The sequence below is a fragment of the Quercus robur genome, chromosome 4 (assembly GCF_932294415.1).
Source record: "Quercus robur chromosome 4, dhQueRobu3.1, whole genome shotgun sequence".
NCBI classification, from domain to species: Eukaryota; Viridiplantae; Streptophyta; class Magnoliopsida; order Fagales; family Fagaceae; genus Quercus; species Quercus robur.
Window position 1 is genome coordinate 75,294,293 of NC_065537.1, and position 22,109 is coordinate 75,316,401.

General features: G+C 33.9%; 3 protein-coding genes across 58 annotated transcripts in view; 2 read left to right on the top strand and 1 right to left on the bottom strand.

Annotated features, from left to right (window-relative positions):
* LOC126724230 (putative disease resistance RPP13-like protein 1) overlaps positions 1 to 10,289 on the top strand; it is a 134,388-nt gene extending 124,099 nt beyond the window's left edge. For all 6 annotated transcript variants that reach the window (XM_050428729.1, XM_050428730.1, XM_050428727.1 and 3 more), the window contains 9 exons: positions 5,491 to 5,643; positions 5,714 to 5,984; positions 6,351 to 6,546; positions 6,913 to 7,648; positions 7,973 to 8,119; positions 8,190 to 8,541; positions 8,803 to 9,001; positions 9,186 to 9,317; positions 9,405 to 10,289. The gene's annotated coding sequence lies outside the window, so the exon portion shown is untranslated. The remainder of the gene's footprint in view (positions 1 to 5,490; positions 5,644 to 5,713; positions 5,985 to 6,350; positions 6,547 to 6,912; positions 7,649 to 7,972; positions 8,120 to 8,189; positions 8,542 to 8,802; positions 9,002 to 9,185; positions 9,318 to 9,404) is intronic.
* Positions 1 to 22,109, bottom strand: part of LOC126724246 (PHD finger-like domain-containing protein 5A) — an 88,982-nt gene that overhangs the window by 37,745 nt on the left and 29,128 nt on the right. The window lies entirely within an intron of this gene.
* Positions 1 to 22,109, top strand: part of LOC126724227 (putative disease resistance RPP13-like protein 1) — a 248,182-nt gene that overhangs the window by 13,551 nt on the left and 212,522 nt on the right. For all 50 annotated transcript variants that reach the window (XM_050428694.1, XM_050428692.1, XM_050428687.1 and 47 more), the window contains exon 2: positions 1,679 to 3,849. In XM_050428694.1, the coding sequence (XP_050284651.1) occupies positions 1,679 to 3,849 (2,171 nt within the window). The remainder of the gene's footprint in view (positions 1 to 1,678; positions 3,850 to 22,109) is intronic.

Below are 22,109 nucleotides of genomic sequence, written 5' to 3' on the forward strand. Positions count from 1 at the left end.
ATTGTGTTACTTCAAAACCCTACTAAAAATTTTGAATTTGATTATGTATTGGATATTTGGCCTGATCACATCATGTTTGAAATGTTTTACATATACAAGAGAATGAGTTTGACTTTGATGTGAGTTTTATTTTTTCCCTTTCTTTTTTATTTGAATTATAGTTTTGTTGAATTTTACTATTTTTTTTTATATGTTTCTTGGTGTTTTTGATTATACAGTAGAAAAAATTGGGTTTGAAAAAGTTTGTGTAAAACTAAAAAAATAATTTCCAAAATTTATTTACATTTTAATGATACACAAAATGTTATAATTAATTTTTATTAAAAATAGTATTTTGCTAACTTCTAAATTCCTGAGAAAAATTTTATTATTTTCATCTTAATATGACAAAAATTATATATATTACATTTGTGCTTGTCCCTATAATAACTAAAAATATAATAATAAAATACATTACTATTTTTTAAATTAATGCAAAATGCAAAAAATAAATTTAATGAAACCACGTAAAAATATTATTACGCAACACGCTGGGCTCACAACTAATTATAAATATTTTGGGTGTTGAAAGTGCATTCCCAAACTTTGAACACTAGAAATGTGGAATAAATTTAAAAATGTAAAAACATTAACTGAAAAAAATATATATATTAAAAGAAATTTGAGGTAATTGGTTAGAGAGCTATTGAAATAATTATGAAAGTTTTGAATTCAAATGGTAGCATTCACAAATTCTATTTTTTGTGGTAACCCAACCTTTAAAGAAACATAAACTTGTATTTTAAAAAAAGCTTTAAATATATTTTAAAAAATTTAGAATAGTTTTCTTTGAAAAAAAAAAAAAAAAAAAACCTTTATCACGGAAGTGTAGTGAATGAACATGAAGCACTATTTCAATCTATTGTATATTGGTTGGTGAGCCAGTGAGTGGAAATTTCCAGCAAGACCAGGTCCCTGTCATTAGGATAATCAGTGCTTGGATGGTTTTGTAATATTTATATTTAGATAGATGACCTCATTTTGTTATCTTTCTTCCTTTTATGTAAGGTTTCTTTTTTTTCTTTTTCTAGGTAATTGCGGGGGATTGAACCCCCTACCTACAGGTCCCAACAGAACCGGACACCAACACGCCAAGCTGGGCGGTGGTCTCCATGCAAGGGTTCATTGGCCATCGGCATTGGTGAGCATTAATAAATTATAAAGCAGTTGAGCTTGGGGTTCTTCATTTTGTATTTTTATATATAAATTACAGCTGTATACATTTGGAATCGAGTTGGTGAAGACGAATATTCTTACACAGCCAGAGCACCAGTTGAGAAACTAACACTGTTGAGCTTTGACTTCTTGAACTTTCACAGAACCAAGGATACCTTTTCACTCCTAACTCAAATTTCAGAAGAGTCTGTGTCTCTTTGGTTATAATTCATTTCATTTCCCATATTTCCTTGTTTCCCACGAGTGAATCATGTCTGTAATTGGAGAGGCTGCTTTATCCGTTTTGTTGGAGAAGGTGTTTGACAAGTTAATCTCCTCTGATTTGTTGAAGATCTTTCAGCAAGAGCAAGTTCATGCTGACCTCAAGAAGTGGAAGACAACGTTGCTGAAAATCCGTGCAGTTCTGGATGATGCAGAGGATAAGCAGATGACAAGCAAGTTCGTGAAGATCTGGCTGGATGAGCTGGAAGACTTGGCTTATGATGTGGACGACATCCTGGACGAGTTTGCTACTGAAGCTTTGCGACGTAAGTTGAATGCAGAAGAACCCAGCACAAGTAAGGTACGAAAGTTCATCCCTGCTTGTTGTGTGGGTTTGAATCCAAGTTCTATCATGTTTGATGCCAATATGCGGTCCAAGATTAATGAAATCAATACAAGGTTGCAAGAAATTGTAACACAGAAGAATGATCTGGAATTGAGAGAAAATACAGGCCGGGGAAGAACTGGAGCAACAAGACCAAGGATGCCCACGACTTCTTTGGTGAATGAAGGTCATACTCATGGCAGAGTAGAAGATAAAAAGGCTATTGTCAAGTTGTTGTTGAGTGGTGAATCGAGTAATGCTCCACTCTCTGTGATTCCCATACTTGGTATGGGGGGAATGGGTAAGACAACTCTTGCCCAACTAGTTTACAATGATGATGTGGTGAGCAATTATTTTGATGTGAAAGCATGGGGTTGTGTTTCTGAAGATTTTGATATTGTAAAGGTGACAAGAGAAATTCTACAATCTGTCACTTCTGAATCCTGCAACGATAATAATTTAGATTTACTACAAGTCAAATTGAAAGGGAAATTATCAGGCAAAAAGTTCTTGCTCGTTTTGGATGATGTATGGAATGAAAACTATAATGATTGGACTAGGCTGCGTTGTCCATTTGAATTTGGGGCTCCAGGAAGTAAGATAATCATCACAACTCGAAGCGATCGTTTTTCATCAACAATGGGCACTACTCAAGCTTACAAGTTGAAAGAGTTGCCAGATGATGCTTGCTTGATTGTATTTATCCAAAACACATTGGGGACAACAGATTTTAGTGCATATCCAGAACTTCAAGAATTTGGTCCTAAAATTTTGGAAAGGTGTCAGGGATTGCCTTTGGCAGCAAAAACTCTTGCAGGCCTATTACGTACTATGCATTATGATGAGTGGAAAAATGTGCTCAATAACAAGATATGGGATATGTCAGAAGAAAATAGTGATGTTCTACCAACCCTTAGATTGAGCTATCTATATCTCCCTTCACATTTAAAGAGATGTTTTGCCTATTGTTCACTATTCCCGAAAGATTATGAATTTGAGGAACAAGAACTAGTCCTGTTATGGATGGCGGAAGGTTTGGTTCAAGAATCAGAAAAGCATAAGCCAATGGAAGCTCTTGGTGTTGAGTATTTTTGTGATTTATATAAGCGATCACTTTTTCAACAATCAAGTAGGAATAGATCACTCTTTGTCATGCACGACTTAATCAATGATTTAGCTCAATGGGCAGCGGGACAGTTGTGCCATTGGTTGGAAGATAAATCAAGTGGTAATATGCAACCCAAGATTTCTACAAAGGTACGTCATTTCTCCTACGCTCGTTGTGCATATGATGGCATCACAAAATTTAAAGGCTTGACAAAAGATATGCATTTGCGGACCTTCCTACCGCTACCAACAAAAGACTGGAGCTACTTAACAAATTATGTTTTTAGTTGTTTATTGCCACAGTTTAGATGTTTAAGGGTATTATCTTTATCTGGATATCAAATTTTTGAGTTACCAAGTTCAATCGGTGATTTGAAACATCTAAGATACCTCAACCTTTCTAAAACTTTGATTAGAAGTTTACCAGAATCAACAAGTTCTTTATACAATTTGCAAACATTGATATTGAAATATTGTGAGAGACTCACAAAGTTACCGGAGAAAATTGGGAATCTAGTCAATCTTCGGCATCTTGATATTGAAGGGGCCCATTTAATCAAAGAGATGCCAGTGGGAATAAAAGAATTAAAAAACCTACAAACATTGTCTAATTTTGTTGTGGGGAAAGATACTGCATCGAAGATAGGGGACTTGATGAACTTGGAGTCTCTTAAGGGAACACTTTGCATTTCACACTTGGAGAATGTGCTTGAAGTCGAGGATGCAAGAAGGGCCAACTTACTTGGTAAGAAGAATTTAAATGTATTAGTGATGAAATGGGAGTCCGAGCTTGATCAAAGAGCTAGTCTAGATATTCTTGACATGCTACAACCTTCAACAACGATGAAAGAAATTTCAATTGATGGCTATGTTGGTGCAAAATTCCCAACTTGGTTTGGACATCCATCATTTTCTAATATGGTGCTCCTAAGGATTGAGAGGTGCAGAAAATGTACATCTTTACCTGCAATTGGACAATTACCATTGTTGAGAGACCTTGTCCTTGTAGGATTGTCTGCAGTACAAACCGTTGGTCTTGAGTTTTATGGGAAAGATTGCCCAAAACCTTTTCCATCCTTAGAGTCACTTTGCTTTAAGGATATGCAAGAATGGAAAGATTGGATTCCATGCAAAGTTGAATATGAAGAATTCCCTCGGTTGCGTGAGCTTTCTATTTCTAAATGCCCTAAATTGCAAGGAAAATTGCCTCACCATGTTCCATTATTGGAAAAAATTTCTATTAATGGATGTAAGCAATTGGACGTTTCAATTCCAAACTTCCCAAAGCTTCATGCATTAGAAATTAAGGGATGTAAAGGGGTGGTGAGCAGAAGTACAGATGAGTTATGCTTTCCAAAGTCAACTATTCTTTCTATTCCATATGTGAAAAGCTTGACGGAGGAGTTCATGCATGGGTTAGCTAAGGTGGAAAATCTAGAGATAGATAATTGTAAGGAGCTAACATCTTTGTGGCAGGATGAATTCATATCCCTTATAACGCTGGATATAAGAGATTGCTCAAGCCTTGTCAACATCAGCTTGACATCTACTTTAAGGACACTAAATATTAATGGTTGTAGTGGTTTGAAATCCTTGTCAATCTCTAATTGTACATGTTTGGAAAAGGCAAGCATTGAGAGATGTAATTCTTTGACGTTGATTTCAAGAGGTCAGTTGCCTCAAAATTTGAAAACGCTAAATATAAGTGATTGTGAGAATTTGCAGTTTTTGGTAGATGAGGGAGAGGCTTCTTCTAATTCTTCTTCTCTTCTGGAGGACTTGTCTATTGACAACTGTCCATCTCTAAAATGCTTATCATCAAGTGGCGACCAACCTACCACGCTTAAATACCTTTATGTACGGAGCTGTCCAAAGATGGAGTCAATAGCGAACAACTTCCATGTTGTTCTGAGGTTTGCAATAGCGAACAACATCATCAAGTGGCGACCAATCTCTAATAGTAAATACCTACTAGTAGCTCTGAGGTTTGCAGCCTTTGTTGTGCAATGAAAAACAGCAGGTTGGGAGATTAAGCAGTTAAGGAAGACATTGCTGAGCAGCGTTCATGATTTTCTAAACTCTGGGTTGGTCAAATCCCAGGCAAATCCTCACTAATGCTTGTTAGCTGGCCAATTCTACAGCTTCCTCTTTTATGCGGCCTGGTCCTCTTCTTGACCAGAATTTAAGGCTTTCTCTCTGACTTAGCATCCATGTTGAAGAGAAAATGAATTTCTTGATGTGGTTAATCTTGTTTGATTTGCTGAATACCACTAATAGATGATATTGCAGATTGGTAAGAAATTCTCTAATTTTATTCACATTCTACAAAGATGTACTAATGTACTATTTCCAAAGTAATAATTTCTTGGCAATTTGAGAAACTAGACAATTGCTTCTGCAAAATGGTTTTGAGGCTCTAACTTATTCTTAGCATCCAGTTTTCAATTCTTATACATGGAGTAAAAGTTTACAAGTCAATTATTATTTAGTTCACTGGCTAATCTGCTCCATTACTAATCAATAGTATTCTGTATTGGTATTGGTCTTTTAACTTCTTTTTCTGAACTGATGCATGAATGTAGTACCAGAAACCACCCTACCAGCAAAGTTGCAGAATCAATCAGAACCTTCTTAGACCAATGTAATTTATTGGTTCTCCAATGACTAAGAAGAAGAGCTGGTTCAACATAGTGAAGAGGTTCTTTATAAGAGAGACAAACTCAAAACAAGAAATGGTAAAGTAATTTGCTTACTTGTGCAGTTTTGGTCTTTGATTCTGTTCCTCACTGCTAGAACAATTATCAGGATAGGAGAAGGAAATGGATTTTTGGAGGGCTCAAGATCAAAAGGTTAGCCTCGCTCACTGCACCATCATCATTAAATGAAAGAAATCTAGGTGAGGCTGAGGAAGAGCAGATCAAGCATGCTCTTGCTGTGGCCCATGCCACCATTGCTGCTGCTGAAGCAGCTGTTACAACTCCTCTAGTTGCTGCTGAGATTGTCTGGTTCACCAGCACCCCTCAATATAACCATCAATGTGTAAATGAAGTGGAAGGTTCAGTCATTAGAGTTCAAGGTGAATCCCCTCAGTCCAAAAATCAATGTGTGAGAGAATCCATGAATTTGCTGCCATTAGAATTCAGTCTGCCTTTTGGGGTTACCTTTTGTGTTTAGAGTAGGTCTCTCTATCTCATATCTCCTTCCTCAAATTTTATTTATTATCCGCTAATTGATTCGTGATGGAAACTATGTATATGATATTGTTCTGCCTGTTAGAAGAAAACATATATCAGAATTTGGTACTGACAGCAAATTTATGTCAACTTTTAACTCTAATAATAGCAGGAAAAAAAAAACACACACACACACAAATTAGACCTATTTTTTTAAGGTTCTCACAGATTGTATAATTTTGATGAAAATATGTGGGAGAGTTTTGCAGGCAAGGAAAGCTTTGCGGGGAAAAGGAATTATGAGGCAGAGCTGTAAGATGCCAAACCATAACTACCCTAAAGCTCTTGCAGTCCATTGTAATTATTCAGTCACAAGGCTGCACAAGAATATTTGGAATGGTGGAAGGCACTTGGAATTATGTTGGAAGTGAACAATCGCAGAATTGGAAAGACAAGACGACAAGGGTATGTAATGCAGCAAGAACTGGCTTATTCTATTGTGAACAACAAAACTCCCATAAAAAAAAAACTGTTTCTCATTTCACCTGTGCTGCAGATGGCAGGTATTTCATAAATATCAGAATTTCATTTAAATGTTAAAATTTTTATTATTAAATAAATGAATAGCAATAGTTATTTCATTTTAACTTCTTATATTGCATGCATTATTGATTCATATTCTCTGCAATATATATTTTTTTAACTGGTTAGAAATCTATCCTAAAGTGCTCCCCCTGGAGCTGATTTTATGGTACTAATTGGCTCCTATTTGGGTGGAGAGATGCTCTTTGGATACTGATTTTTCTTATTCTATTATTGTTGTAATTGCAGCCACTCTTTGGGCTATTTGGAATGCAGTTTTATAGAGCCATGCTCAAAGGAAAGGCTGCCGATGTTTCTCAAGCTCTTAATTACGGCAGGCATGTGGTCATGATCTGTCACAAAGCAATGACTGGGAATCATTCCCTAAATGTAGCTTTAAACCCCTTGTCTACAATTGGAAACGATTTGTTGAATTTAAAATCAAACAGGGAACCAAATTTTGGATCTTAGTAGAAGTTACTACAAATGGAAGAGTTGCTTGCTAGGTGCAAGCTTTGTTTGCAAAGATGAAATGAGGAACCAAATTGTGATACACTGTTAAAGTTGGTTGGCTAAAAGTAAATCCGTAGTACTTTCTCAGACAATTCGTGAAAGCTCAATCCATGCACTTATTAAAGGTGTGGTAGCTGCAGTTGTACCTACTAGTCACTCTGAGGATTGCAGCCATTATTGTGCAATGCAAAACACCTAGTTCGAAGGATTTGAGCAGTTAGGAAGACATTGCTGAGTGGCATTAGTGATTTTCTAAATGCTGGGTTGATCAAATCCCAGGAAAATCCTCACTAATGCTTGTTAGCATGCCAATTCTACAGCTTCCTCTTTTATGCAGACTAGTCCTCTTCTTGACCAGAATTTAAGGCTTTCACTCTGACTTAGCATCCATGTCGAAGAGAAAATAAATTTCTTGATGTGGTGAATCTTGTTTGATTTGCTGAATACCATTAATAGATGATATTGCAGATTGGTAAGAAATTATTAAATATCATTCACATTCTACAAAGATGTACTAATGTACAATTTCCAAAGCATTAATTTTTTGGCAATTTGAGAAACTAGACAATTGCTTTTGCAAAGTGCCTTTGAGGTTCTACCTTATTCTTCTTAGAATCCAGTTTTCAAATCTTACAAGGAGTAAAAGTTTACGAGTCAATTGTCATCAAGTTCACTGACTAATCTGCTCCATTACTAATCAATAGTATTCTTTTTGATAAGTACTAATCAATAGTATTCTGTATTGGTATTGGTTTTTAACTTCTTCTTCTGAACTGATGCATGTATGTACTACCAGAAACCACCCTACCAGCGAAGTTGCAGAATCAATCAGAACCTTCTTAGACCAATGTAATTTATTGTTTCTCCAATGGCTAAGAAGAAGAGCAGGTTCAACATAGTGCAGAGGTTCATTATAAGAGAGACAAACTCTAAACAAGAAATGGTAAAGTAATTTGCTTACTTGTTCAGTTTTGGTCTTTGATTCTGTTCCTTACTGCTAGAACAATTATCAGGATTTTTGGAGGGCTTAAGATCAAAAGATTAGCCTCGCTCACTTCACCGTCATCATTAAATGAAAGAACTCTTGGTGAGGCTGGGGAAGAGCAGATCAAGCATGCTCTTGCTGTGGCCCATGCCACCACTGCTGCTGCTGAAGCAGCTGTTACGACTGTTCTAATTGCTGTTGCAGTTGTCCAGTTCACCCCTCAATATAACCATCAATGTGTAAATGAAGTGGAAGAGTTTTCAGTCATTAGAGTTCAAGGTGAAGCCCGTCAGTCCAACCATCACTGTGTGAGAGAAATCCATGAATTTGCTGCCACTAGAATTCAGTCTGCCTTTCAGGGTTACCTTGTGAGTTTAAAGGTCTCTCTATCTCATATCTCATTTCTCAAATTTTATTTTTTCTCTGGTAATTGACATGTGTTGGAAACTATGTATATGATATAGTTCTGCCGGATAGAAGAAAATATATATCAGGAATTTGGTATTGACAGAAAATTTATGTCTACTTTTAACTCTAATAATAGCAGCAGAAGAGAGGGGGGGGGGGGGACACAAATTAGACCTGTTTTTTAAGTTCTCACAGATTGTAAAATTATGAAAATATTTGTGAGAGTTTTGCAGGCAAGGAAAACTTTGTGGACTTAGAAGGGAATTGTGAGGCAGAGCTGTATGATGCCAAACTATAACTACCCTAAAGTTCTTCTAGTCCACTGTAATTATTCAGTCACAAGGCTGCGCAAGAATATTTGGAATGGTGGAAGGCACTTAGAATTATGATGGAAGTGAACAATCGCAGAATTGGAAAGACAAGATAACAAGGGTATGTGATGCTGCAAGAACTGGCTTATTCTATTGTGAACAACACAACTCCCATAAAAACCTGTTTCTCATTTATCTCTTTCAGGAACATTAGTCTTCTGCCTGTCTAATTAACCATTTTACATTATAGTATTTTAACTTACTTTGTCTCTAAGTTATGGATGGCAAAATGTTATGATTTTCAGATAGACACAAGGAATCAAAGAAGGTGGGATGACAGTGTTTTGTCAAAGGAAGAGTCAGTTGCATTGTTTATGAGTAGGAAAGAGACCATGCTTAAGAGAGAACGGATAAAGGAGTAGTGGTTTATCCATCTGGTAAGGTCCTTTTGCTTTATGCTTATGATTATATATTTCTCAAATTTTGGTTCAACTACTGATGTTTTCAACTAAAAATATTTTCAGTAGTCAGCAGATATGGATCAAAACTTAGTAAGTGGAAGATGAAGGCATTGGTTGGATCAATGGGTAGATACACAAATTACCCTAAGTAGAGAACTTGAAGATTTGGACTAGACTTTGACTTCAAATCGAAGACAAAGAGAGGACTCTATGAAAGAAGGCAACTTAAGCTAAGAAATATTGAGGGATAGAGTAAGTTGGAAGGATTGAATTCTCCAACATTTGTTCCCAGAGTATCAATTCATTATAGGAGACCATGCTCATTGGGAGATCATAATTCTTTGTCAAGCTCTCCTGTTGTTCCAACTTACATGAATGCAACTGAATCTGCAAAGGAAAAGGCAAGATCAATGAGCTCGTGAAAAATAAGGCCCATGAATTTTGATACATGCTTTGAAAGCTCTTCACCATATAAGAATAAACTCATATCCTTTATTACTATTGAAGTGCCAAGTGGTGGTAGGATTGGCAAGACTAGTGGTTTCTAGCAGATCTCCAAGCTCAAAAGGCCTTCCAAGTCCTATAAAATCCAGTAGGAAGGTAAAGGATCTCGGTTTTAACTCAAAGTGCTCATTTCAGACTTTGGATAGACATGGCTTTAGATAATTTCAGAAGTTTGGTGCACGGAGAGAACTTGGTTAGTGTGTTAGGTTGGAGTGGAGAACATAGTCTGTAATTTAATCTTGTTTGAATAGTTAAACAATGGTGTGCTATTTAATCTCATCATCAAATGAGTAGCTCACTGTAATGCTGCATTGTAATTTAATCTAGTTGGAACTCTACTCTCCCTCCCTCCCTATTGGCCATGAAAGTGTATTGAGGTTTGGGTTGCATGAGAGACTTTTTTTTCTCTGTTCAATACCAATGGATAAGTGTGTTTAACTTTAACCCCCAACGTGCAAAAGAAATAAATAAATCTATTTTACATCACCAAAAATTACATAATTTATTTTAACTACCCACTTTTTAGCAAATCATTTTTTGATAGGTAACTTTTTAAACACATCTGACATCTCTTTTTTTTTCCTTTGCAATACCGCTAATTAAAATAATATTTTTTTCCCTACCCAATTCCAAAATCCAGCAGCAAGTCAGCAACTTCTATCCATTAAAATTAAAAATTAAAAAAATAAAAACACCAAACCCAATAGCAACCACCCTCACAAAAACCCAACCATCGCTCAAATACCTAGAAATTTTCACACAAAACCCAACAACTACAGCCACTGCACCACAAAGCCCAACAACCACCCAAAAAAACACTCAACAACCCACGCAAAGGGCCAGTGCCACCACTCTCGACCCAACAACCTTCCATAAAACCCATCAATCACAGCCAAATCAATTTGCAAACTCACTCCCAACTTTCCAATTGATTTGTGAACTGACACCCACCACAACGCCACCTCCACAATCTCCCCAGTCACATTGTTGGAACCACGTAGCCTTGCATGATGCAGAGTCCTATTTCCTCCATTGCTAGCCGAAGAGATTTTTGTGGATGAGAGAGAGAGAGGAATAAAATAAGGGGGGAAATGATTTGCATATTGTACAGTGGTCATTTATTTTTAGATGTTACTATATCATTTTGTAAAAACTTAGCACATTGATGAAGTACCTGATGTGTTGAGGGTGATTTTGTGTGATTCTATGTACTTGGTACTTTATTTTACACAAACAAAATCTAAGACAACCGTTTTTGTCCATAGCTTTGAAGAAGGAAGAAATACTCTCATCCAAAAAGATGTAGTAGCATTATGCAAGGTACTCGAATTACTGGCAAAGGAGCATCCACATCCATGTGCATATGAAGCACATTTTCAAGCGCAGGATAATGCATTGCAATATCAAATGTTATCATTTGTGCTGGATATGGGGCCTAGGCCTGCCCAATCAGGGAGCCATTATGAGCCCAACCAAGCTTAAGGGAGCTTTCTCTTCCAAGCTATTGTAATGGATTAGGTAAACCACATCATTAAACATGGTAGGTTCCTTTCAAGAAGAATTTACTACTACAACAACTTGATTAACTGAGATACACATCCTAATAGTTTCTGAAGTACTTGCATTTTCACTCACACAAAGATCACACCACATACGACCACTACCCGAAGATACTTGACATTAAGTCTAGTACATAAAACCAGATCTTTAACTTGAGATTAATGCACAAAACATTATGGACAAAATAATATCAAAAAGAGAGAATCAAATTAAGGCTTAAGTTAGTCTAACCTCTCAAATAAAGTTAGACTTCATATAAGATCCACCAACTCTGATCTGGAATCTAATTTCAACATCAAGATGTCAATAAATTGAGATGTTGCAGCTCATGTACACAACAGAAAACAATCATAGTAGTTAGAACAAAAGCTTTTGTAAGCAACAAGTGAAAACTCAGTAATATCTACGAAAACAAACTCAATACTTTAAAATAGCTCCAGCATTTCAAATATGTTGTCTTCAGCAATGCTTAAGCATAATAAAAGCAATGTAAAAGCTTACATATGTGTCTATACTATGCTCATCATCCCAACATATCAAGATTCTTCATCTCAAAAAAATCAGTTTAACAGCAATACACATATGTCAATCCAATTCTCATCATCTTTTCTTAAAACCATATTTCTTACGTTCATAGAATAGGTCCGTTTTGGCACTCCTTAAATTGACAATTATTGATATTTATCTTTTCTTTTCTTTTTGTCTACAATATTTTTATAATACTTTCGTAATAAATTTTAATCGACTAGTTATTATTGGTTGTTATGGGTGGGCAAAAAAGTAATTTAAATGGTGGATTCAAATTATAACCAATAACAACTTACCACTATAATTTGATGTGAAATTGTTGTGGATGTAGCACTTCTCTTAAAGTAATGATTATTTTCAAATATTTTTTTGCCAAAATGCAAGTTATAGGCACAATATTTTTACAAAAATAGTCACAATAAAATCTATGTAATTTTTTTTTTTTTTAATTATGTAATAAGTTGTTAACGGTAGATAAAAAAATATGCTGTCAGTAGTAAGTCCAAATAAAAACTAATAACAACTTGCTACATAAACTTTATTATGAAATTATTGTGAAAGCATTGTGTCAATTGCACAATCTTTTTTGTTTTTAAAGAAAAATAGCACTAATTTAATAAGTCTAAAAACGCAATAAAATATCATAATATTTTTACAAGAGTCTTTGTTTTTAGTTGTGTGTAGTCTAGTTTAATATTCTATTAATTTATTTAATTTTCTTATGACGTTCACCGCGTGAATTTTTTTTTCTAATTTGTTGTGACCTAATATAATTGTAATTTAAAAAAAAATTAATCCCACCCAAACTCCTCTCTCTTTTTGGTCTTCTTTTCTTTCCATTTTTTTTTTCCTTGTCTTTTTTCTTATCCACCTGTTTCTTCTGAATCTCATCAAAATATCTTCTTTTTTTTTTTTTTTTTTTCCAATTCTTCTGTGAAAAAGTCTCTCACTGCAAGACCAAAGAAAACACTTGCATCTCTTCAACTTTCACAGAACAAAGTAAACTTGTGTCAGTCTTCACTCCAACTCAATTTTCTGATCAGGAGTGTCACTTTGATGGAACAATTTTAGGTGCAACAACCATAGAAAGAGTGAATGGTCAAACTTAAACTTACTCCTCTAGAAGAAATCTCATGCACCACTAGTTCAAGATGTTTTTAGCCACTGAGCTAAAATTTCTCACGCATATAACAGTTTTCCAGGTCGGTCTACACTCTACAGACTCTATACATAAGAACTCATCAGATATCAATTGAGCCTCACAGGCAATTATTGAAGATGTAAAGCTCATGCTGAAGGGGTTTTTTTTTTTTTGGTTTTCTTTTTCTACATCAGAATGTAAAATTTCATTGCTCCCAATCTTGTCGTGGGCTACTTTTATAAGTCAAATGGGCTGATTTTGTATGGCAGATAGTTTTTAGGACTGAAAAAGAATAGTGACTAGGCCCATCAAGCTCTATTTCTTATTGATTTATTTAATAATAATAAATAAAAATAACAATCACTCGGTGCACTAAATTTGAGCTACTGTTTCCTGACATTTTTGACTTGGGGTTGATGAATAGAAGAAATTGGTAAATTTTTATTGCACGGTATGACCGTACTATCCTTTTAATTAAACATATAGGAGGTTGGGACAAGAAGTTGTATTTTTCATTGATGTTCAAGTGAGAAAGAAACAAAGATAAGGACAACTTTATATTGCAAAAGTCAATTCCAAGTTTGTATGGAAATAATGGAATGAAACCTCACCTTCGTGGAAGTTATTTGTTGACTCATGACTTGAGTCATGAATCACGGTTTCAATTTGATATGAAGGTGCATGGAACATCTTGCATATCACCCACACCAAATTTGTCAATTATTGTCTGGAGTCTTTTACGATTGAATATCCAGGTAAGTTCTTACCCTCCACTAACTTTTCAATTATTAAGCTCTTACCCTCCACTAACTTTTTGAATATTTAATAAAGAGAAATCACTACAAGAAATTTGGTTATTTTCAACAGTTGAAATCATTGAAAAAAGTACTAAAAATTGTTGAAAATAGCATTTTCGACAGTTTAAATGACCATCGAGAACCGCCATTAATAACTATGTCAAGAACTTTTTTCTATTGCCTGTGCAACCGTTGAAAAAAATGTTACACTTTTATCAACGGTTGATAAACGTCGAAGTATTATTATAAAAGTATGCTTCTTACTTTTTTCCACATGCACTCAACCATTGGTATGAGGTACCTTAAGATAAATTTCAACAGTTTGTAAACGTTGAAATAAGTATGTTCTTTAATAAATAAAAAAATTTGAATGCACTCTTTCACATTGATCAAAATTTAATAACCTGATTCAAAACATAAACATAAACGCAATTGTTCAATTCCAAATTGAATTACAACAGCCAATCAACTACTATTTTAACACAATGAAACAAATTGTACAAATCAACATAACTCAACTACTCTGTCTATTACCCTTTACATTTTTAAATTTGAAACATGAATCACTACTTGCTACACAAAACCTGTTTTGAATAGTACACTTAAAAGTATTTACAATAGCCAATCCTTGTACACTAAAAGGTATTTGGAGAGTTCTTGTCTGCTGCATAATTTGCTACATACCTTCATCAAGATCATCACCAACTTCATACCCTCTCAAGGTTCTACTAGCATCAACAACATCCTCTTTGTATTTCATGGAATATTGTACTTTGCATTATTTTCTTTTCACTTCAAACGCCAGGGAAAAGGAAATGTAAGGATCAGGTGAAGAACACGTACATTTCTCTGAGATTCTATAAGCCGGTAAAGACATTGTCAATTGGTCCAGATAACTAATTGTGGTTTAGATTTCTACAAGAAAAGAATTAAGAGATTCTGATTGAATAACCAAAAAGAAAAAGCAATTTAGTAAATAGGCACTTTGGGGGGAGAAGTAACTCACTGATGTTAGAGACATTTCATGGCTGGTAGAGAGTGGGGAATATTTTGTCTCAAATAGTAGTATGCCATATTTCTGCATTCACGAAAAAGTAGAATAATCACCAAAAACTTGAAAGAAAAAAAATTAAGCATACAAGAATCACAATTTACAAAACAGACATCCTACATATTCGTGGCATTGGGAGGTAAGCTATATGAAATTTCACCCTGAATGTTATTGTAGCTGACATTCCTAAAGAAGAAACCAGAATAAAGAATTATATAAACAATGCTGGTACAACTTCAATAAGAGATAAATATAACAAGACATATTCACTTGCAGGTGTGTCAAATGATGCAGGTTATTAAGCTGGCCTCCAATAGGTTTAGTCCTTGAATTTTACTGCACAAAGGGTAGTAGAACATGGAAGGGTAAGGTTTTGGGCCTTTTTGAAAATGTGGCATTGTTAATAGAAAAATAGGTTAGCTAAGTGCATTACAGGCGTATAGCAAATGAATCAAAACATGACACTCCTGTCCATGACTCCTCACATGGATCCCCACCATCCACTCCCTATCCCTTAATATACAGCCTTACCTACTTGGCCATTGACTACTGCTATTTCAAGGCAGTTAATCACTTTTTAAATTTAACTATAGCTTAGAGATCTTAACAAGATAGGTTAGCTAAGAGGAGCATACGGATGCTGCACATTAAGTTCAAAATTTAGAGTACTCAGTATCACATGCTCAGCCTAAATTTATTTTTTCTAATTCTTTTTATTTTTATTTTTTTGAAGGGGGTGGGGGTGAAGCTATGAAGAACTTATAGTGGGGAGCAGATAGGACAAGAAAGAAATATCCTGCTAAAGAAAAATTTCACAAGAAGCTCTCAATACATTGTTCAAAGGGCATGGGGTCTACTCAGACAAGGAATTCCTAGTGACAAGGCCGACCAAATACAAATGACAAACCAAAGGATTTTAATACAACATTTAAATTACTTTATGGAAACATGAAAAACAAGGCAACCGGCCATAGACTTGAAGCAGACAAAAAGAGTTGATTGCAGGTTGTAGTTTATCCAAATTAATCATGCAATTGATATGGAAAAAAGATGCTGGAACACTGAACTTATCAACAACTTATTTTCAAGAGAAGACATAGATGCAAATTTGGATATTCCTCTTAGCAAGAGATAAAATAATATGGAGTTTCACACCGCATGGTCGGTTCATGTTTAATTGTGCATACAATGTGGCTAGTGAGGCTAAAACAATAGGAAACAAAAAGAAACTGTTTTTGGTCAGCATTATGGAGGAATAAAATTTTAAGAATCACATTAAAGTCTTTGCATGGAGGGCATGTCATAATGCAATTACAAAAATGAGTATTGTCAAAAAGCTGTCGGAACAATTACATTAATAAATTCAATCTTCCCTGCTAAAAACAGTCAAAGTAGCATCATTACCTCCATCATTCATAACTACAATAACATATAATTCTTGAGTCAAATCTATCCTTTGGACGGGGTTTCTGTAAATTTATCAAACATAACTAATCAGGGAAAAATCTGATTTGTTCTAAAGAACTAAAAGCTTGATAAGATGAATTAGAGTTGATAGGAAAACTACTAGGGGCTTAGGGAATGAATAACAAGGTCCCCATACTAATAATAAAAAAGAACAAGTCAATCATCCATTGATTGTACAATAACAACTCAAGCATATGTTAGGTAAAATTTATTTCCCCATGAAGAAAAATTAACAAGAAAAAGAGGCCAAAAAGGGGGGGAGCAGAAGAAATCGATTATGCTTGCAATAATTGTAACACAATTAAAATAAATAATTGTTAGCTTATCAAGCTGGGCACCCCTAGTGTCAACTTCTGATAAAAATTAAATGTAAAACGTCAAACTGGACTGCTTTTAAGCCAAGCTCAATTGTAACTTTTCTATTAAGTTTTCAATTATAAAAGTTAGTCAGTCATCAACCAATTAGCTATAGCTCAATTGGCACTTCCTCCTCTCATAATAAAGGGACGGAGGATGAGGTCCTGAATACTGGGTTCGAGACCCACTAGGTGTGTGTGCGTGTGTAACTTACCAATCAAAATAGATAGTCAGTCATCAATAACCTGCCATTCATAATGGGTTTTCAGATTCTTGCAAAAGCAATGAAGCTTCCAAGGACCTTAGTTCAAAAAAAATCTAAACCATATTCAGTTTTTATTACCAGATTTTAAAATACATGAACACACCAAGTAATAAGTTTTAATGTGTCTAAATTTTAAACAATGAAAAACCATAAACAAACCTTCTTTTTTTTTTTTTTTTCCTCATTCATCTCCCAAAGCGTTGTCGCCAAACGATGCAAACTTCCTCTTTTGAGGTTTGCAAGCCACTAAGAGCTTATCACTGATTTAAATCCTGCTTTGCCAATTGGATTTAAGAATGCTGGCCATGGCATCTAAGAGTGTGTAGGAAATGGAATCCGTAGAGCCGAAATATGAATTCTGTTGCCTTATGAGTGATTTCTGAGAAACCTGAAAGCACAATTACTCATCAGAACAAAATAAATAAATATATAAATAAAAAATGTCAACATACATGTAATATTTAGAAATGAGTTCAAGGCTTACATATGAAGGTTTGGAATAAACTACAAATTTTTTACTAATATATTGCTGTGGCAAAGTTTCTGAGAAATAGTTTGGTGCTAATCAGTTGATGAACGAAACGAAATCACTCACTATCTCTAAAAAATCACAAATTTTCAACCAACACAAACAAACCCACATTGCTCCTTCTATAGAACTTGACATACGAAATAGAAAATTGGTTTACAGAAAGTTATTTAAAAACAATGCAGAAAGTTATTCAAAACAGTGTGCAGTGTAGATTTTTGAGACATTTTATCAAACCCACATCATGCATTATTGTTGCAACCATTCCCTGCATATAATGTAATCAAAGAACTACATTGCTGTCAAAAGAACTACCTAGAATTTCAACAATAATAGAATACCATAATACCTCCAAAACATAGTCAAATAACAATTTCAACAATAACCGACTCTAATTAAGAATATAGTCGAAACAGACAAAACAATAGTTACAGTTCCAAAGCCCCCCCAAAAAAAAAAAACGCCGTTTCCAATTCTTACAAAATCATCTATGTTAGTATATGCAATCATAAGGATACGTTTTGAAAATTACATTACTTACACATACCAAAACAATAATTACATTACGTTTTGTATACCTTTGTTTCTTGAAAAAAAAAAAATCTGGAATATAGAAAACATAAAACAAATTGGAAAGTAAAATGAAAATAAAAAACAAATTGTATTTGGTTTACGGATGGTTCTAGGGCTATTATGCTTTGAAGTTGCGTCTCCAAAACCAAACACAACAATAAAAAAACAGAAAAGAAGAGATTAAAAAAAAAAAAAAAAAAAAAAAAAAAGCAGATCACTACAATTGAAAGGGAAAGCGAAAGAAGTCATCTTTACCGATAGTCAGTTTGCTGGCTGACGGTAGCGGCAGGATCTATTCTCTCTTCAAGTTTCACTAAGTATCTTCTCGTAAGGGGAAAAAGGGGCATTACTGAGAAGGAAAAAATTGAACAGAAGTTGAAAAAATATATATATAGTGGTTACCCACTGAAACGGTGTGCGGCTTTTAAAAATAATTTTTTAAAATTTCCTTTTTTTTAATAATTTATTTTTAAAAAGGCTTATTTGCTGATTTGTCGCTATTTTAAAAAAGTGTTTATTTTTTTTTTCCTGTAACTACTGCCCAAACGAAAATACATATTGTTTTGGTGTTTTTATATGTAAATGTGCCGGTCATTTATGTAGCTACATGGCGCAATGAGGCATGATCATCAAAAAAGTCAAACGTTTCGGCTATTAGTAAATATATAGATAGATATAGATTATATAGATATACATAGACATATATATAGAGAGAGAGCAATAGATATAGATATACATATATATATATATATAGAGAGAGAGAGAGAGCAATTTGACTTAGGGACATTATGAATTGTGCAAGTTTTATTATATAAAAATAAAATTTATAATAGATTATTAAAATAATTAAAAATATATATTAAATGTTATACTATATGTCTTGAAATTTTTGGTAATAAATTTTGGTAGGATTACAATTTTAAATATCTTGAAACTTAAATAGTATAGTTCACCTAATTAAAGCATCCTAACAAATAATGAGATAAATAGAGTTTCAATTGGAGGAGTGGAAAGTTTCTTGGAACTTTAGGTCATACTAGAATTTCTTCTAACGCTCTATTTGTTTTGCTGAAAAATCTTCTGTAAAGATAATTTTTCACATTTTCCACTGTTTGGTAGCACAAAAAAAAAACTAATCAACGGAAAACTATCTTTAGTCAATGGAAAATCTTAATAAAAATAAGGCTTGTTTTCGATACGTTGTTTTCCAAAAAAATTTTTTGGAAAACAATCTCTCTCTCATGGTACACTCTCTCACTCTTTCTCTCTTTCCTTTTCTTTTTCTTTCCTCACACCCTCACTGTCACTAACTCTGGTCTCCCCTCTTCCATAGATCTCTCTCTCTCTCTCTCTCTCTCTCTCTCTCTCTCTCTCTCTCTCTCCATGTTTCTCTTCCCTTTTATAACACAATTCTCTAATTAGATTTTTCTTCTTCCCCCCCATTACTCAATAATTATTTCATTCCTCTCTACCAACTTGCAAAGGAGAACATATTTGCAGTGTAATTATTTCATTATTCTCTATCAAAATCCCAATTCTTTATTTTGAATTTCAAACTTGATTTTATTTTTTTCTCTAAGAAATTTTTGGTTTGATGGATTGTAGGTAGTTCTTTTTTGCACATAAAAGTGCTAAAAAAATATAAAAAGTAAAAAATAAAAAAGAAGAAGAAAGAATGAATGAAGTAAAAGACGAAAATTTTAAACATAGTGCCTATACGGCTCTAAATTGCTTTTACATAGGATAATATTTACAATAAATTAATAATATTGTTATATAATAAATGATAATTGTTCAGGGGAATTGTATTTGTTGGTAGATACATTATGCAGATACTATGCAGCGATAATATATTATGTAGATACATTATATAAATACATAATTTCGAGTAATATTAAAGACGTGGTTGACCAGGGTAGACAATTAGTGTACCAGCAAAAAGAATAGACAATTAAAAGTTATTGTTATTTGTACTTATTAAAGATGTATTCCTATGTCAATTTTATGTATATAGACAAATGGTTGATATATATATATATATATATGTATGTATGTATGTATATATATGGATGTTACTGTCTATATATATGAGCAAGATGAGTAGCAGAGATCATGAAAATTTGACAACTAATTTTGTATCTATTGTCAAAATTTTAGTATGAAAACCAAATTCATTCTTGTTTGTTTTATATATATATATATATATATATATATATATATATATATTGATTACATTAGTTGGTTTACATAATACATATGTTTTAAATTACACAAGAAATATAAAAAATAAAAATAAAAATTTGCATACCAAACACCAGAAAACATTCTTAAGCTCATTTTCAAGGTCGTTACCAAACACTGGAAAATGATACAGTTTTCTAGAAAATGCTCTTTGGAAAATGAACCATTTTCTAGAAAATGTTTATGCTGAAACAAACAGAGTGTAAATACTAGAATTGTAGGCAAACATTAATTACTATTAGATTTAAGCGTCAAAAAACACTCATAGTAATGCCATTATTACTCTGTAGAAATTAGTGATTTAGGTATTAACTCTTCTTATTAAAAGAAAAGAAAAAAAAAAAAAAAAAAACCCAACATTAATTCTCCATTCTCTTCCATAGCATCTTCTTCCTCCTCTCATCTTTCTCTTTGCACTATGTACTTTCAGGCCTCCACCATTCATAAAATGCTCAAGATTAAATTGTAAATCCAAGCGGTCTTTATTTTGTTTTAATAAACATGATTACCATTTTGCGAACTCATTTATTATGGAAGGAGTATTGTTTTGCCATTAATTAACCACAGTATATGGCCTGAAAAAAGGAGAAAATTTTTTTTCGTCCATTGAGTTTTGTGTTTTGGCAGTAGAGTAAAATTTGTCATGAGAGTTTTAGAAGTGCTTAGCCTCAACAATCATTCTCTAAAACAATTGTGACTTTGACCATATATTTCTAAAATTTTCGAGTACCTCAAGACAATATTGCTAAGAAATCAATGGTGATGGCTTGAGAGAACATAGTGCAAGAGGAAAGATGTGAGAGAGGATGAGAGGAAGAAAATGATGACGTGGAGGAGAGTGGGGAATTAATGCAATCTTTTTCCCCTTTAATAAGAATAGTTAATACCTAAATCACTAATTTTTAGAGAACAATTATGACATTACCATGTGTGTTTTTTCACCTTTAGATATAAAAGAAATCAACGATCTCAAAAAAGATGCAATTTAAACCCATCTTATATATATATATATATATATATATATATATAGGGTAAGGATTGTGTTCAGTGAAAATTTTCAATGGGCAAGATTTGGACATGTGTCCAACGAAAACTTTCACTAGACACAAGCTGGACCCATATATATATATATATATATATATATATATTCTACCCTGCAGAAATACAATGGCTTACCAATCCAGATGGCACTTTATACACACATCGGGACCCATCTTAGGGGGTAAACATTTCAGATGGAAAGTACGTATTACAGCCTCACATAGCCGCCTCCCTTGGTGAATTCCCAGATAGGCTCACAAGTGCTAAACAGATACAGCAGTTTCTTGGAATTGTTAATTACATGTCAAATTTCATTCCTAAAATTTCCAAGAATAGAAACTCTCTAGCCCAACTGCTGAAAAAATCTCCTCCAGAATGAAATTCTGTCCATACAGAAGCAGTCCAACAGTTGAAAAAATTGGCAGAAAAGCTTCCTCCTTTGCAGATCCCAGGAACAGGCAAACGGATATTGTAAACAGATGCAAGTGATGAGTATTGGGCAGCAACTCTTTTTGAAGAACTTGATGGTAAAAGAAATATTTGTGGGTATAAGAGTGGTGCATTTAAACCTTCAGAATTACACTACCACTCTACTTTTAAAGAGATTCTTGCAGTCAAACATGGAATTGAAAAATTCCAGTTTCATCTTCTTGGGCATAACTTCCTGGTAGAAATGGATATGTCTTCCTTCCCTAAAATGCTTCAGTTCAAAAG